Here is an 18,215-nt window from a genome sequence, read left to right as displayed (position 1 = left end):
TCTAGGTGTGCCTCCCCTGTGATCTTGAAATCAGCCGGCCATAGCGGCTGCAAACCCTAACTGACCTGACGCAGGTTCACCCAACTGCCACCAGGTCTGGCCGCCGCCCGACTCCGTTCTGAGACCCAGACGTTGGCCACCCCGGGGAGGAACATACACCCTCCCAAGCAATCAGAGGCAAATAAACACAACTGCTCCACTCGTCACCAAGCCCTCCCACTTGACTCAGGTTGGGGGAAGGAGCTGGGTGAAGCCAACTTTCTGTAGAGTTCCAGAATGAAGTTAGACTTGATACAAAATGTCCACAAACGCCTAGCCCTAGGAGACAGTTTGCTGAAGTTCCTAGTGGGGCATTCCCACTCTTCCTACCCCATCTGAAAGAGCTGACTGGGCCACCCTCCGACCGGTTGTCAGAAACCAGAAATGAGTGGTGACCAGAAAAGTCACTCAGACTTGGTTCAAGGCAGAGGCGCCTGGTACCCTTCCTGGCACCTTTGCAGGGTACGTATCCAGTTAACAGATTTGCTAAATGGAGAGAAAAGCTTTTCAGAGTGTCTTCTCAGTTCAGAGTGGACCCCGTAACAATGTCCCTCCCTCACCATCCCTACACTGCCATGGACACAAGGGAGGCTCCCGGTAGCCACGTGTGTGCTGAATGACCCCCTCCATTCCCACGGCTAGAGATGACCGGTCTGTGGGTAGCACCAGACCCAAGCTGGACCACAGACTCTCTCCCACAATCTGACGAACTGGAACCGAGAGCCTCTGTCTCCAAAGACTGGACCTATGGCAAACTAGCTTAGGATCTTAGGATAAGGCATCTTCTACCAGAGCGGTCCGGACAGCAAGGAGGGGGAACACAGCAGACACACAGAGCAGGTCAAAGAGAAGAAAGTCCAAGAGCACAGACTCTCTTTACCCCAGATCTAGCCCTAAGCCCTCTGGGTCCTGACCCTCACCCTGTGCCCTAAAATACAAATCTCCTGTAAGCCAGCTAGCCCCAGAACAACCCCACTGTGTGTCACCACAGCAGTCTGCATCAACACTGAGCCGGGCATGTACTCAAACTCCTATCCATGGCGAGCCCAGGCTGGCTGAGATGTGCTTGGCCCTGAGGGAAAGGAAAAGGGAAAGAAACACGATCTCTACCCTTGAGGAGCTCACAGGCTAGTGTGGGACCTCAGCCAGTGTAATAAAGGACACAGAGTGCCAGGAAGGAAACAAGCCTGGGGCAAAAGGAAAAGGGCAGGGAGCCAGGAGAGCTTTTTGAGGAGGGGCTCCTTGAGCTGAACCTCAGAGATGGGAGCCCGGCTTTAGGGAGTGGACGTCCCTGGCAAAGGTGACCGCACACCGAGGGAAGGGTGGGCCAGCACGGTTTGGGGGAGAAAACATTCATGAAAAGCTGGACTAGGTAAGGTGGGGATTGGGGAAAGGGAATAAGACACTGGCCTCAAGAGGCTTGCAGTTTAGAGGAAAACCGCATGGAAAACTTAGTAAAAGTCCAAGACTAGCAAACAAGACACTTCCAAACAATTACTACAAAATCAGTGGTGCCTGGAACAGCACAGCAGCTGAGAGGAAGGAGAATGCCCCTCCAGCTCAGAAGTTTACAGAGACTTTCAGAACGGGCAGAGCGGAGTTAGGCCTTGAAGCACTGTGTGGAGTCAGAGGCAGCACCTCGTCACATTCTTGCACAACGTGCTGTTAAAAATATTCAGTATTCTACAGAGCTCCAGATTTCTTAAACTGCTTTCACATCAAACTCATTCGATGCTCATGGGCATACAGAGGAGAGAGGTCACGAGTGTAACAGAACTGCCGTCTGGTCATAGGGAAGCAAATACACACCGAGTGAGCCCCTCAGGTCACAGAATTAGCGAGGGGCACAAAAGCTCAGGCCTTTCCCCCACACCCTGGCCCCGGCCCCCGATTAAAAAGGGACAAGGGACGGGGACAAAGAACGACACACATCAGAGTAATCCTGACCCTGGTCCGGAATTTCTGGGCTAACCCATGTTACCTTCTCCCCTACGGGGCACAGAGAGGATTGAAGAGTCCCTCTTAAAGACCAAGAGAACACAATGCGTTGGGCTTGTTTAATTTCGTATCTGTCTTCCCCGCGTGATTAAAATCTCCAAGAGGTCAGACACCCCGTGACTCGTGACTCGTTCAGCAGTTCGGCTCAGTTCCCGGCCCATAATTAGGAGTGTGTTCATACCGATTTCAATGACTGAATGAGAACTACTAGCAAAGTAAACGAACCAAACAGAAGGGAAGGGGGAGAAGGGGAGGAAGGGGAGGTGGGGACAGACGTTCATCACGGCGTTGAGGGCAGCCTTCTGACATCTGGAAGTGAACTGTCCAAAGCTCTCCTCCTCCTCGCTGCCTCCCTCACAAACCTTCACGACATTAAGTCCCGAGTGCAGGCAGAGGTGAGAAAAGAGAGACGCCAAAGCTACAAATGCCAGGTTGCTACTTGCTAACCCTCTGGGAGAAGGAGGGTGGCGGGAGGGACCGAACAGGGGGGTCAGAGGTCAGAGGCGAGCGTGTGCGCCTGCGGTCCCTGGCATGTGCACGCACAAGTTCCTGGTAAACGACACGTTCGTACCTCCATTTCAGGTGGGATCTGAGGTCTGAACACTAAGCACCCACTGTGATACTCTATTTGGAGTTCTGCCCGTTCAGGACAAGTTGCTTGCTTGAAGGATTTTTCCCATGTTCCTCTCGGATCACATTCTCCAGCTTCCTCCTGTGGTTACCCTATAGTAAGACCGGCTCCCAGGAGCAAGGTGGGGAATCCTCACCTCACCGGGCAACTAAATGTCCACTTACTTTTTAACCTCCAGAAGGCAACGCTGAAAGAAACCAAAACGGAGAGGGAGGAGCTGATCAGGAAAGCAGGAAAAAGGAAGGCATCCCCACCCCACCCTGTGGTCCTCCAAGAAACTTCCCAGCTCCCTCCATTCTGCCCCCCCCCCTTCCTTCCCACAGCCCTCCCTCCCACTCAACCTGGCGCCGACTGTGGGGAAGCCAACAGCGGACCTAGGGAGGTGAGGCTGCTGCCAAGAGCCACAAGCAGTTTCATTTGGCACGGCGTCTAAAGGAGAAACAGCTCTTTGTTTCATCAACCAGGGGGAACGCCACCGACTCCTGCTGCAAAAATTCCCACACTCCCCTCTCTGGCGAGGCAAAGGACAGTGTCCTCTGGCCCTTCCAAACCCAGACCATCCAGCTGAAGACAGAAGCGGCTTATCCGGTGTGACCACCGGCAGATGCAAAACGCAGAGCCAGAGGACCCACCGGCTGCCCACACCCCCAGCCTCCCAGAGGCCGCCTCTGGCTGCCGAAGTCTGGGCTCGCCTCCCGCTTGAAATCTCACGGCAGAGGCTGTCACTTGGAGCGAGAGGCCAGGCCAGGGCATATATGCTCTGTTTTTGCACTCCTCATCCTCATGGACTTCCCTCCAGATCCTTCATTTTTAGGGAGAAAACAAATCAACCCCTCACAGCGGGGACGTGATGACCACGTGACGGGGGACAAGTCAGAACCAAGGACGGACTCCTACGTAAGTCAAGACATGGCGGCAGGCATGTAACAGGATGGGGGCCTTCAGGGCTCTTCCTACACATCCTATGACTTGAGGGTCCCCCCATGACTTTCAGGCAAACTTTCCATTAACAACAAAAGCACTTCATTCTAATGAACCCAGACCCCATTTACTTAGGTAAAGTCAGACACACACCCACAAGCCCGTGGACAATGTGTTGATTCCATCTGTTATTAGGCAGAAGCCACACACCCCCCAACCATCCAATGGCCCTCAGTATCTCCTAGCAGAGCAGAGTTAAGAGCTTTTTCATCAGTGTTTATGAAGACACTGTAAAAAATAAATGAATGTGTGTGTGTGTGTGTGTGTGTGTGTATGTGTGTGTGTGTTAAGACATTGTGGAAGGGAAGGACTAAGCCTAAACAATGTTAAATTAATTTTCCAAGGGACAGGGAGGGAGAGCCCCCACGTATTAGCTGAAACAGTTTTGGTTACAACAAGAACCCTGGGCTGTAACAGAGGGGAAATTCTGCAGTATCCTGGCAGAAAGTTTTGAATAATGGGAATATGGGTGGATTTTCATCAGGAGCTTTCCTTCTCACCAAAGGCAGTGGGCAGAAACATTTTCAAAATACTTAGGCTCTCTGCAAGATAAAATTCTGATACCAAAATGAAATTGGACCCTCACCTATTCTATCACTGGGGGCCTTAAAAAACCCTGCTGCTGAGATGAGCCATTTGGCTTTCTAAGAAAACTGGTGATGGTATCAGATTGACTCACTTTAAAAGAAAATCCCCCAGGCCACAGCCCATAGCCAGAAAGGTTTGTCCAACCTGCTGTGACAGAAGATACTTGCAGAATACTTCTGTTTTGATCCCTTCGTAGGACAGTAAGAGTCTTCCCTTCAGTGTATCTAGACCCTCCCCTAAGTTGTAAAGAGGAATACCCCTGCCCCCTGAGCTTCTTTCCTCCCAAGAATCCCAGGAGCCCCCTGTGCCCCTCTCCCCCCCCCACACACCCGCTCTAGGGCATGCTAGTCTTCCCCCAGAATCCGGGATGAAGCAAGAGCACATACCTTGAAACTATCCTCTTGTTGAGAGGTTGCTAATTCTTTGTTTCTTCTTTTTCTGAAGTTGAAATTTACTATCACTTTATAATCTGTATTTTACTAAAAAGTTGTACTAATGTTATGTGGCTATAAATTAAATAGAAATAAAATTATTTTTGTTATAGGACTTGTCTGTGAATTTCACGTATCCCCCAAAATCACCAAATAGTAGACAAGTGGAGCAGGAATCCCTTCTTACATGTTTTCTCTCAGATCTCCAACTGGCTGGAAAGTTCTTTTGGGGGCAGAACCAGTCACTGAATGAATGCAAAGCATCAACTATAGGCAGCATTTTGCTTTAAGAAGTTTTCTTCTGGGTGTATTTTTTTGTCTTAAACATGAAACACTCTTGGATACGTTACTATACAGAAGTACCAGCTGGTTTCAACGACTTGACTCCGTTCTGAGTTTTTTCCCAACAGTTATTTTACACATCAGGGAAGGAATGAATTGTCCGAATTATAGCTCCGTAATTTCATGGTCTCCCTCCTCTTCTGGGTACAGGGTCCAAATCACCCCTCGGGCTCCTGCAGGTCTGGCAGCTCAATCAGGGCCTCGTCTCACTCACCTCTCTCAATGCCCGTAACCGCTCAATGAACAGTCACCATCGTGTGGCACAATATGGCCCAGGCCTGTTAGCTGTTAACCTTACTTAACCTGCCACTTCTCATATTCCAATTCTAGGTGGCAGAGTGCTCCCTAAAGCCCACCCGACATTGAATGACCCATCAGGAAGAAGCAGGAGTCCAGCAGGACATCAGCAAGCACTCTCCCTCCTAGTAGGTAAATTTAGACATGTTTTGTTCAATAACTGTTTCATTCCAACCGAAACTGAGAAAAAAAAAAAAAAAAAGTAAGGCTTTTATTTAAACCGATTTGGCAAGACAAAGCCTCAGAAAGCAGCCGGCTTAGATTTCAACAAGTACTGCATGAACGAAAGCCGAATCTGAGCTGTCAACAAAAGGAAGTTGTTCTTTATTCCAGAAATAGACCTTAGAAAGTAACAAGCGTGGTGCTAAGGAGACAGAAGCAGGGCGGGCTTGCTTATACACTGCCTACCGTGGCACGCGCTCACCCTGACTGAACTGCTTTGCAAACAGAGAGGCATTTTCGAATAACCCTTTTAAAATGCTATTCAGAGTTGAACTTTGTACCTCTGTGCACCCAAAAGGTGCTGCTCCACAACACAACGTCACCAGGTGTCGTAAATCATTTTACTGGAAAAAATGATGCTTTGAGTGCCAAAGCAGAACCCTATTTTCAATGAGTTTAGTAGACCGTGTCCTGAGAGCACTCTGCTCAGGGGGGACCTGGCAGGCCGTGCACGTGTCGGGAGTGGTCAGGCTGAGTGCACCGGGGTCCCACAGTGCTTGTGCCATAAGTCGATGGCCTTGCTCACGATTGCGTCCGAGCTGTCCTGGGGAATCTGTGGACAAGCAAACCAGTCTCTGTGAAATTTCAGGGTTTATAACTTCATCACGTCCCTTACTCACTATGGCACAGCACTTAATTCCCACCGGAGTTTCCACTACTTGCCAGAGAGTATCGTATAAAAGGCTGCTGCCAGGATCTTTGTTTCACGGGCCACCTGAGGACACACTAAGGAGCTCGTGACAGACCGCCTGGGTTTAAAACCTGCCTTGCCCACCGTGCGCCCCTGGGCAGGTTACCGAAGCTGCCCAAGTTCACATCCCATCTCCACAATGGGGCAAATGACAGCCTCACTTCCTAGGGCTGTTTAGGATTACATGGGAGAATCCATGAGAAATACTTAGTATGGGCCCTGGCACTGTTAGCCACCAATACAATGCTGATGATTCATTTACTCATCACATGTTCACTTAGTACTTACTATTTACTAAGCCACTATTCAAATGTCAATAGTGACCAATTTAAAAAAAAAAGAATAGACCTGGGGTCCAGTGAAATTCATCCAGATTCATTCATCCATGAATCTCTTCTACCTCTCGCCCGGTTAAGTTTATTTATTCTAAGATACACAGAGATTCATTTAGACCTTTTCCAACATGCACTAAGTATATACTTAAGCACATTAACAAACCCAACTGGGATTCAACCAGAGACAGTAACAGTAATGAAAAGGCTTACAAGCCCCCTCCCCCCCCCAAAAAACCATCAAGCTTCCTTTCCACTAAAAAGGATTATTCAGCCTCACATGACAGACCTCACCTCTTCCTTTTCTCAACAAGCCTTCTGAGAGTCACATCAGGGGAGGAGACTCTAGTCTTCAGTGCACACGACAACGGTCTCACTGCTCAGACCATCATCCCCCAAAGAGAGAATGCAAACTGTAATCCACAGACCAACTTTAAGCTAAACTTTTCCAAGGGGAAAAAGTATTTCTTATAATGTAAAAATATCAGAGAAAGAATGTGACGCAATAAAAAAATCTGGCTTCCCAAACGACTTCCTTTCTAGATTCAAAATCAAATTGGAAAAAAGCATACTTACATTTTCCAGAAACTTTGTTATCTTCTCTGCACTGTTCAGAGCCATTACTTTTATTTTAAAGGTTAATAAAATTTCCACAGCTACAAAAACTAAGATCTTACAGGATCCACTTACAACTTTATCCCAAACCCTATAAAAACAAAAAGATACAATAAAATCATTTGAGTGTGAAATTTATGTTTAGCTAAACATCTCAAATTACAATATTAAACCAAATTTCTTCTTTTAAGTATAAACTTCAGAGAAAAGCTATAATGAAATAATCATCAAAAAAACAACAAAATAAATCAGCCATTTGAAACTTATTTCAGACATAATTAGCACTGGAAGGGAAGAAGAAATAATCACTAAAAGGTACTTGCTCTGCAAGGGAGCTAAGAAACACCCATTCCCTAATGTTTTAAAACTGACATTTTAGGGAAAGGAAGTCTTTTTTTTTTTAATTTTATTATTATTTATTATTTATATAATTTATTTATTATTTAATTTAATTTATTATTAAAATTATTAAAAATTATTATTTAATTTTTTGAGAGAGAGACAGAGACAGAGTGTGAGCAGGGGTGGGGCAGAGAGAGGAGGAGACAGAATCCAGAGCAGGTTCCAGGCTCTGCGCTGTCAGCACAGAGCCCGACATGGGACTCAAACTCATGAACCGTGAGATCATGACCTGAGCCGAAGTCGGACACTTAACCGACTGAACCGCCCGGGCGCCCCTAGGGAAGGAAAGTCTTAAACCAAAGTTTGGATTTCACTAATATTGTGTAATGCTAATATAATCATTAAATACTAAGGAAAACAAAAGCATCATTTGAAATGAGATTGGTGCAATGGTTCCAGTGGTTCAAATTCCTAAAACTTCTCTAAGAGCTTGAGCTAGTTATTGATCTCAACCACCCTAAACACAATTATTCTGGTAATTCTTCAAGCTGGTGTTACACTCTGTGTGCTTAGTCACGTACTGTCTTGTGATGTCCTCTGTATGTCACCTCCCCTCCCAACCACCTCACACGGTCTTTGAGCAGGAAGGCCCAGGGCTCTGAACTACTGGCAGCACGTATCTGAGCTGAATGAGAACGGAGTTTGAGTCTTAGCTCCCTGCCTGCCTTCACCTACTTTAAAGATGCCATGATGGAACTAAGAAATAGGAAGGTTTGCTTGGGATTAGGATCCCCCACATTTCTGGCAAAGGAAAGCCTATATCCATATAAACTCCTAGAGACGGTTTCAGATGTGAATAACCTACAGCATCTAGCATATTGAGGGCCTTCAAGTTTTCTAATGTTACATTTAATATTTCCAGCATTAACATCAATTTGTATTCATATTAGATTAATATTACTAACGTTCTAGTATTTCTAACTGTATACATAATAAGTAGAATCAAGTGTTGCTCTGTGGTCTGCCAGAGAAGTTCGCTTCAAACTGTGGTATTGTTCTAAAGCAAATTCATACTTTGAAGGCTGATCATGTGAAAAACCAGGACGCTTCTCTGACTCCAAGCCTTCAGAACATCCATGAAATACTTGCCTCTGTAAACTGGATTCGGGCAAGCACCCTGCGAAGCACCTCTTGAACCAGAGATCATAAGGAAGTTTGGACAGCGCAGAACACGTCTTCAGATGACTCAGCAGTCGGCTATCTTCCAGATTCAAGTATTGTTCAAAAGCCTTTGGCTAGTGATTAAAGAGGAAGAGAGATTACTCGTTTCCTGTGACATAACATTACCCAATCTTACAGCCTGTGGTGAATAAAATGTACCTGCTGACTGCAAGTAAGTGCTAGAAAACAAAATTTCAGACTCATCCAAGTCATTAGTGACGCAGGTTTCCCAGGTCAGCACCATCAGAGCAATCAACAATCTGGGGCTCAGGGGTTTTCCGGGTTGTTACCCTAATGCTAACGGCACTAATACGGATCAACTGAAGGTCAAAGTCCAAAGCAAAATTCAATTGTTCTGGGGAACTAAGAACGGCCCATGACACTCCTGGCTGCTCTAGAGTAGATGGTATACTCAGGAAAGAGGGGGAAGGGGAAAGGGTAAGACCAGAGAAACAGAGTGGGACCAAAGCGGGGAGACGGGGTTCGGAAAAATTAGACCAAAAGAGCTGGACGTGAAACGGGCCCACCCGTCCCTGGCCACACCGATGTCGACCATGCTGAGCACTGCTGTGCACCATGCCAAAGACACTCCTAAAAGAGACGCCCACAGGAGGAACTCTGTACCCCACGTGCAGGAGAACTCTCAGGAGGCAGAGAAATAATGGGAAGGGGACGAAGAACCTAGATTCTATCTGGTAGCCTCTCCCACAGAAGGTTAAGCAGCAGCCAATTCTAGGAGCTGGGAGAGCTAACAAAGCTGGCTCCCAGACCAGCCAAATCCACCTTGCACGAACCGCTGCATTTAGAGTCCGCTGGCCAAGAATGGAGCCTGGGGGTCAAACTCTGCCAACTCTGAAGTCTGTATTCCCTAGCCAAAAAAAACCCCAAAAAACCAACCACATCCCATATCACCTGAGCAAATATAAATGTTTATTTTCCTAAATATCTGCATCTCAGCCAAAGAAGTAATCCATATCCCTTACCACGTTCACTACAGCAAACACTACGCTACATACAGGGAACAGAGTAAAAGAAAATATGAAGCCCCTGCCTCCAAGGAGCTTGCAGTCTGCTTGAGACAAACGTGTAATAAAGCTATCATGGGGTAAGCACAGGATGCTGGACACGTCGAGGTGGGAATCCTAACCCAGCTTTTAGAAGCCATCAACAGTCTCCCAGAAAGGTGACATGTGAGTTGGCTTATAAAGAATGACAGGAGCTAACCAGGCAAAGAGAGGCCCACATATTAATATGGGGCCCAATTTTCTCCTCTCTCAGGGGATCTCGAATTTTTTCTGTTTAACCAACTTTCCTACACGACCTAATAATTCCTGGAGCTTCTCAAGAACACTACACACAACTCCCCCAAAGCCAGAAGCTTTTCTCCAAAGTACAAGTCAAAGGACTCTTGTCCTCGCCTTTCACCTCTAAAATCCTATTCTAGAATTTTCATTGGTTCTGCCAATGGAATGTTTTTTCACAAACATGGATGAAAACACATATATCACGCACTTATATGTTACGTCCCATAGCAAAGAAACTCTCATCTAAAAGTCAGTACAAATAATAGATAGGGAGGAGTGAAAATTTTAAACCATTACCTTTTTCCCTCACCACAGTGTAAGCTCACTAAGGGCAGAGACTGTGTATCTATTTTGTTCACTTCTAGTTCTCTGGTACCTAGAACATTACTCAGCATTGTAAGCACTCAACATAGAATTGAGAGTAAATGAGTATCTTGAATTAAATGAAATGCTGAAATACATTAATCAACATCTTTTTTTGAGAGAGAGAGAATACGAATGAATGAATGGGGAGGGGCAGAGAGAGAGGGAGACACAGAATCCAAAGCAGATTCCAGGCTCTGAGCTATCAGCACAGAGCCCGATGCGGGGCTCAGACCCATGAACCACAAGATCATGATGTGAGCCAAAGCCGGACACTTCACTCACTGAGCCACCCAGACGTCCCTGTCAACATGTTGATAATCACTCAATGTACATCTTTTTGCCAGTCTTATTAAGTTTTTCTAAACATTTTTTCTTGATTTATAATATGTTCATTATAAGAAATCTCGAAAATACGGTAAAGAATAACGAAGGATATAAAGATCACTTATACTCACTACTGATAATGTACAGATCGTATAGCATCCAACCGTTTTCCTGTCCCTTCCAGCTTGTGTGCACACGCACCTGCACACTCTCTGGCTTAAAAAGCACAGCAATGGCAATGAAAGGAAACCCACTTACTTTAATGACTACACACAATTAAGTCTGAGATGGCTTACAGACAGTCTGCTCTGAAAAGAGATTAACGAGGGAGGCCATCCACATCACAGGATGGTTTCTCTTCTCCCTGCTGGAGAGACCCTGTCAAAGAGCAGAAATTCCTAAAGCTTGTAGAGAGAGGAGTGGCTGTGATGTAAGCCTATGAATCAGAATACTGCAACATAATCAATGTGTCATCACCAGATCGAGTCTTGTCTTCTGATGCCAAAAGCCCATCACTGCCCATTGCATAAGCATTTCGCTAGAATTACAAACCAAGCTGTGCTTTGTGATAACCACTTTAGTTGGTAACAAAAACCTGATGATGATAGGAAAGATTATAAAAAGTCTCCTTTAACAAAATCCAGGAAGAAGAGGTCGACTAACCACAGTAATGCAAACGTTAAGGTAGACCAAGCACAGTTTAAATAAAGAGAAAAGTTCAAGTAAATGAGTAAATCAAACAGCAACGCAAAGGAAATTTAACTTTTCTTACACATTCTGAAGAACTTTAAAAAAAAAGCTTCATAACAATTTAAAACTATGTGCTGGGTACTATAAACATACATATTAAAATAAACCTCTCTTTTGAAAATGAAGAAATCAACTTAGGAGGCATTAAGTATCTTGCTGATTTAAAATTCATTTCTAAAAAGCAAAAAGAGTTCAAGCATAGCCAGAGCACTTTTGAAACAGAACAACAATATGAGGGAGTTTACCCTACCAGGCACCAAAACATACTAGGAAGCTATATTAAATGACTCATATGGTGTGGACCTAGGAATAGACATATAGCTTGAGGGGGGAAGAAAAAGTCTAGAAAGAGATAGAAGTATATATGAAAATCCAGTATATAATAAAGGTGGCATTTCAGATCTGTGAAAAATAAGAATGAACCGACACTGTAAATGGTAGGCAGTTCTGTTTCCTAATTGTTTAACTTTGGGCAAGGTACTTAACTGCTCTGTGCTTCAGTTTCCTCACCCATAAAAACAAAGATGTGTGTTAAAATTAAGTTTTCATTAATAAAGCAAACTTCCTGGCATGAAGCACAGTCTTAATAACTGTCAAACAGAAAGAGGAAGTGGAAGAAGGTTTACTGCAGTTAACAACCAATAAACAAAGTCAAATCTGAGTCTGATGTCAAGCACAAAGATAAATCCCTTCACAAATTAAAGGACTAAATTTTAAAAGGTTTAAAAGACACATAGACCAAAGGAGTAGAATAGAGAACCCAGAATTGGACCCACAAATGTATGGCCAACTAATCTTTGACAAAGCAGGAAAGAGTATCCAATGGAAAAAAAGACAGTCTCTTTAGCAAATGGTGCTGAGGGAACTGGATACCAACATGCAGAAGAATGAAACTGAACCACTTTCTTACACGATACACAAAAATAAACTCAAAATGGATTAAAGACCCGAATGTGAGACTGGAAACCATCAAAACCCTAGAGAAGAAAACAGGCAACAACCTCTTTGACCTCGGCCACAGCAATTTCTTACTTGACACATCTCCAAAGACAAGGGAATTAAAAGCAAAAATGAACTATTGGGACCTTATCAAGATAAAAAGCTTCTGCACAGCAAAGGAAACAACAAAACTAAAAGGCAACTGACAGAATGGGAGAAGATATTTGCAAATGACATATGGGATAAAGGGTTAGTATCCAAAATCTATACGGAACTTATCAAACTCCACACCCAAAAAACAAATAATCCAGTGAAGAAATGGGCAGAAGACATGAACAGACACTTCTCCAAAGAAGACATCCAGATGCCCAACAGACACATGAAAAGATGCTCATCACTCATCATCAGGGAAATACAAACCAAAACCACAATGAGATACCACCTCATACCAGTCAGAATGGCTAACATTAACAACTCGGGCAACAGTGTGGCGAGGATGTGAAGAAAGAGGAACCCTTTTGCACTGCTGGTGGGCTGGTGGGAATGCAAACTGGTGCAGTCACTCTGGAAAACAGTGTGGAGGTTCCTCAAAAAATTAAAAATAGATCTGCCCCTATGACCCAGTAATATCACTACTAGGAATTTACCCAAAGGATACAGGAATGCTGATGCATAAGGGCATTTGTACCCCAATGTTTATAGCAACACTTTCAACAATAGCCAAACTATGGAAAGAGCCTAAATGACCATCAACTGATGAATGGATAAAGAAGATGTGGTTTATATACACAATGGAATACTACTTGGCAATGAGAAAGAATGAAATCCTGCCATTTGCAACAAGGTGGATGGAACTGGAGGGTATTATGCTGAGTGAAATAAGTCAGGCAGAGAAGGACAGATACGGTATGTTTTCACTCATATGTGGTCCTGAGAAACAGAAGACCATGGGGGAAGGGGTAAAAAAAAAAATAGTTACAAACAGAGAGGGAGGGAGAGAAACCATAAGAGACTCTTAAATACAGAGAAAAAACTGAGGATGGGGTGGGGGAGAGGGGAAAATGGGTGATGGGCACTGAGGAGGGCACTTGTTGGAATCAGCACTGGGTGTTGTATGTAAGCGATTAACCATGGGAATCTATCCCCAAAACCAAGAGCACACTGTACACACTGTATGTTAGCCAACGTGACAATAAACTATATTTAAAAAATAAAATAAAATAAAATAAAATAAAATAAAATAAAATAAAATAAAATATAAATAAAATATAAATAAATAAATAAATAAATATTTTTAGGGGTGTCTGGGTGGCTCGGTCGGTTAATCATCTGGTTAAGCATCTGATTCTTGATTTCGGCTCAGGTGATCTCCTGATTCATGGGATCGAGCCCCGCATCCAGCTCGGTGCTAACAGTGGGGAACTTGCTTGGGATTCTCTCTCCCTCTCTCTCTGCCCCTCCCCTGCTCATGCTCTCTCTCAAAATAAATAAATAAATTTAAATAAATAAATATTTTTAAAAGTTAGAGCAAAGTTTTTTAAAAATCTGTTTTTCAGGAGTGACTGGGTGGCATCTGACTCCTGATTTTGGCTCAGGTCATGATCCCAGGGTCATGGGATCGAGCCCTGCATCAGGCTTCATGCTGGGCATGGAATCTCCTTCAGATCCTCTCTCTCCCTCTGCCCCTCACTCCCACTGGCACATACCCTCTCTCTCTCTCTCTCTAAACAAAGCATGCTTTCTCCCTCTCTCTCTCTCTAAAAAAATAAATAAAAATTTCAAAATAAAACCTGTGTTTTAATCTTGGAATTAGAAAGGGCTTCAAAGCAAAAGAAAAATATCGACAGATCCAATTGTATCAACACTGAAAAATCTCTGTATGACAGGGAGAAAATATTGTCAACATATGTAACAAGGGATAAATATGCAGAGCATATCAATAACTCTTACAAATTAAAAAGAAAGATGCAAACAAAATAGAAAGGTGGACAAATACAAGTGGCCAATAAGCATATGCAAAGCTGCCCAGCCTCACTAGAAAATGAGGATATGTAAATTAAAATGGGAGACCATGTTCACTATCAGATTAACAAAAATTTAAGAAACTGATACCATCAAGTATTGGCAATGGAGTGGAAAACAGAAAATCTTCTAATCTGTTGTGGGAAGCAAAATTGATATGCCTTCTGGGTGAGCAACCTGGCAATTAAAAAATTTAAATACATCTTTCAACCGAGCAATCCCTTTATAGGTGCCTGACCTACAAAAACATATATGTTTAAAGGATCATGTACAAGGGCAGGCTGACTGTCAACACAGATCTGTTATATTAAAATATGGCAAATTCTTAACAGGCAATAATATCACATTTTTAAGAGGGAAAAAAAAAAGGTGGTTCTGGAGGAGTGGCTCTCAACCCTAGCCATACTCGAGAATCACCTGCTGCTTTTTAAAACATAGAATTCTGAGCCCCACCCACCCCCAGAGATTCGGACTTACTTGGTTTGGGTGGAGGAAAGGCACTGGTAAGTTTTTAAAAGCTCCCAGGTGGCGCTAATAGGAAGTCAAGGCTGAACACTACCGATCTGCACTGAAGTGGAAAAGTATTCCAAGACATTAAGTCAAAAAAAAAAAAAAAAATTGTTGCACCATATGAACAATGTTATATTTATGTATTTTTTAAAGTTATACATGTAATAAATACATGAATCATTACATGGACATATGTGTATATATTTGTGTACATATGTGTGTGCATGGATGCATTCCATCCATCCTAATGTACATAAGATAGTATAGAATATATACACTGAGCTAATGACAATATTTACTTCTTAGAAAGTAGGGGATAAGGAGGTGTCGGTACAGATCTTTGGGAACACTGGATTTATCCAGATTGTTTAATACTTCAAGAATGTACTTATTACTTGTGTTATCAAAAATAAAGAATTCTGGGGGGCGCCTGGGTGGCTCAGTCAGTTAAGCATTCGACTTTGGGTCAGGTCATGATCTCATGGCTCGTGAGTTCAAGCCTCGCGTCCGGCTCTCTGCTGACATCTTGGAGCCTGGAGCCTGCTTCAGATTCTGTCTCCCTCTCTCTCTATCCCTCCCCCACTTGCACGCGCACTCTCTCTCTCTAAAATAAGTACACGTTAAAAAAAAATAAAGAATTTTTTAAACATAAACTAGCAAAATGCTACTGAATTTGCTCCAATACGAAATAAGAAAAGCTAATGAAATCATGGTATAATCTGGATCTCTTGATTTAATTAGGCAGCCAACATTATGCTTCCCTCACCGTGTTTGAATTATTTTTATTGAAATCATACTAAGTCAATTAAATTTTAAAATTCTGAAAATCAAATTTTACTTAACTGAAATCTAGAAAATACTCTTGTAACAGTGCTCTACAAAGCTGAAGGGTCTTGCCAACTGCCCCGGTAACTGTTGTAGTTAGCACAGTTATCCTCGGGGCTCAGTCAGCCTCCGTCAGCGCCCCCTCATCGGGCCCTGCAGCCACTATCATGGTCACTGATTTCAAAAGAATTTTCTAATGGAACAAGTCACTGATTTAAGAAAAAGACATTCATACAACACCCAGTGCTCATCCCAACAAGTGCCCTCTTCAACAGCCATCACCCACTTTCCCCTCCCCCACTCGCCATCAACCCTCAGTTTGTTCTCAGTATGGAAACCAATTTGACAATAAATTATATATATATAAAAAAAAAGGAAAGAAAGACACTCATTTTTATAAATGAGAGAAATAAAGGAAAAAACTAGAAAAAGAGAATGGCAAAGAGCCACTGGCTTATGCTGACGGAGCAAGTGGCCGTAGTTCTCTGGACTTGCGGGTCAGAGCACAGCCGCCAGCAGGCTGCCTCTGTCACATCCAGACACCTTTCCTTCTTCAGTAACAGAATCCTGTTTCCACAGGAGATCACAATGTGATCCCAGCCTCTGCTGCAGACAGAGGTGGCCGGGTGCCATGGTCCTGCCACTAACAGAGGTGCAGAAGCAAAGTCTGTCCAAGGAAGACAGACGAGACTGGCTGTCCCTTCCACTCCTTCCCTTTGGTCTTTGCCCTTCCCTTTCTACCATCTTAGATCATAGATGTCATGGCTGTCACTCTAGCATCCATCTGTGAACAGAGGAGGAAGAAGGGTCACACCTAAGAATGCCAGACCAAAAGGACAGGAGCCTGGGTCCCTGCAGACATCATGGCACTATGGCACCCGCTCTGGACTGCCTTCCCTCTAGACTTCTGGTTACAGCAGAGAAAAAGATAAAGCTTCTGTTATTTAGGCTATCCGTTATATGCAGCCAAACGTAAACCTTAAGTAACAGAGAGGCAATCCTAGATAAATCCAGTATATTCTAGCCCAGGATAAGGAATACAAAAGAGCAGAGGTTGCAAACTATGGCCTGCAGCAGGCCAGATGCACCGCGACCATTCTTTCATGCACTGTCAATGGCTGCTTCTGTGCAACAACACCAGAGCTGAGTGTTTGCAACAGAGAGAGACACAGAGACCATCTGGAAATAGTTACTGTTGACCTTTTACGGAAAACAGTTTGTAGGGAGCCCGCTCATAATTGCAGCAGCACCAGGAAGTAAGGCTATGTCCCTAGTACCACCGTCCACTGCTACCCTCAAGAGAAAGAAAAGCATCCCTCACCAGCTGGGGTAAAGACTCCCGGTACTTGTTATTTAATTGGTTCACAAAGCATCGGATGATCCAGTAACAGTCGACGCTGTCCTCCACCATCTCTTCCACGGCTTTGGCAATGGCAAGAAATACTTCATCTTCTGGCTCCTGAAAGATTAGTAATAAATCTCTGGTTAAAGGACGGAAGCCAGCAGAAGAGAGGGATACATATTTCTTTGATGAAAATGAAACCTTACCCCCTAACTTTTGAAGAGGCTGCATTAATAAATCAAAGTGGAACTGAAAAGCACATGGTCCATGACTAAACAGAAGACTAAGGCGGAGGTAAGGTTGGGTAACCAGAGAAATTTATTTGGATCAGTGGTGCTCATGACTGCCCAAGTTTCAGATTAAGCACTCAGAGATCTTCCACTTTCTAACGTTTAAGGTCATCAAAGAAAACATAAATCATAAGCAAAGTGCTGGCTCTCTCCACCCAAAAATATTCTCAGGGCTAGAAAAGAATTTCTTCCAAAAGGATGTGATAAATATCATAAACAGTAACTGGATACATCTGTTAATACAGTAATTTGCAAAAATCAGATGACTCCAAAAAGACTAATAAAGCATTTTCTTTATTGGAAAGCATTCATACATACCTTTAGAATTTTGTTCTGTCTTTAAGCAGCTAATAAGTTAAAATGTCCCTAGAATCAGAATTTTAGGAATGAGAAAAATGGCATTTCTCAAACATTGTGTCAATACTCAAAATATGAACATAAACCTTCAAGTAAATTTAAACAAGGTAATCTTATAAAAACTAGAATCTACTAAAACCTATTTTGTTTTCAAACACCATATCGTACACAAAATTATGTTTTCATCTAGGATTTAACAGCCAAGGATTTTAGTGTTAAAAACAAACTAAAAAGCATCTTTCTATTCCTCTTAAAAGCTCCAAGTTAAATCAAAATTCCCATTTTGTTTTTTTTACGAACTAAGCTCTATGCTTTATTTGGATTTTATTAGTCCCCCCCCCACCACCACCACCACCAATATCCTTTTTTCCATTCCAGGATTTTTTTTTATTTGCATCCAAATTAGCATCTAGTGCAACAATGATTTCAGGAGTAGATTCCTTAATGCCCCTTACC

The 18,215-nt window shown here is 43.5% G+C and overlaps 1 protein-coding gene across 5 annotated transcripts in view; it reads right to left on the bottom strand.

Moving 5' to 3' along the window:
- Positions 1-2,082: 2,082 nt before the first annotated feature.
- TBC1D7 (TBC1 domain family member 7) overlaps positions 2,083-18,215 on the bottom strand; it is a 28,034-nt gene continuing 11,901 nt past the window's right edge. For 2 of the 5 annotated variants that reach the window (XM_058732989.1, XM_058732987.1), the window contains 4 exons: positions 17,092-17,229; positions 8,659-8,804; positions 7,129-7,258; positions 5,604-6,082 (listed from right to left, as the gene is read on the bottom strand). In XM_058732989.1, the coding sequence (XP_058588972.1) occupies positions 5,996-6,082; positions 7,129-7,258; positions 8,659-8,804; positions 17,092-17,229 (501 nt within the window). In that variant the 3' untranslated portion in view covers positions 5,604-5,995. Of the gene's footprint in view, positions 2,856-3,742; positions 3,878-4,623; positions 5,184-5,603; positions 6,083-7,128; positions 7,259-8,658; positions 8,805-17,091; positions 17,230-18,215 lie in introns of those variants that run through there. The other 3 variants (XR_009262781.1, XR_009262782.1, XR_009262783.1) reach the window with 3 other exon arrangements.

This window comes from Neofelis nebulosa, chromosome 6 (genome assembly GCF_028018385.1).
Source record: "Neofelis nebulosa isolate mNeoNeb1 chromosome 6, mNeoNeb1.pri, whole genome shotgun sequence".
NCBI lineage: Eukaryota > Metazoa > Chordata > Mammalia > Carnivora > Felidae > Neofelis > Neofelis nebulosa.
The sequence above is the reverse complement of the archived record's forward strand: the minus strand, read 5'-3'. Positions and strand labels throughout refer to the sequence as shown.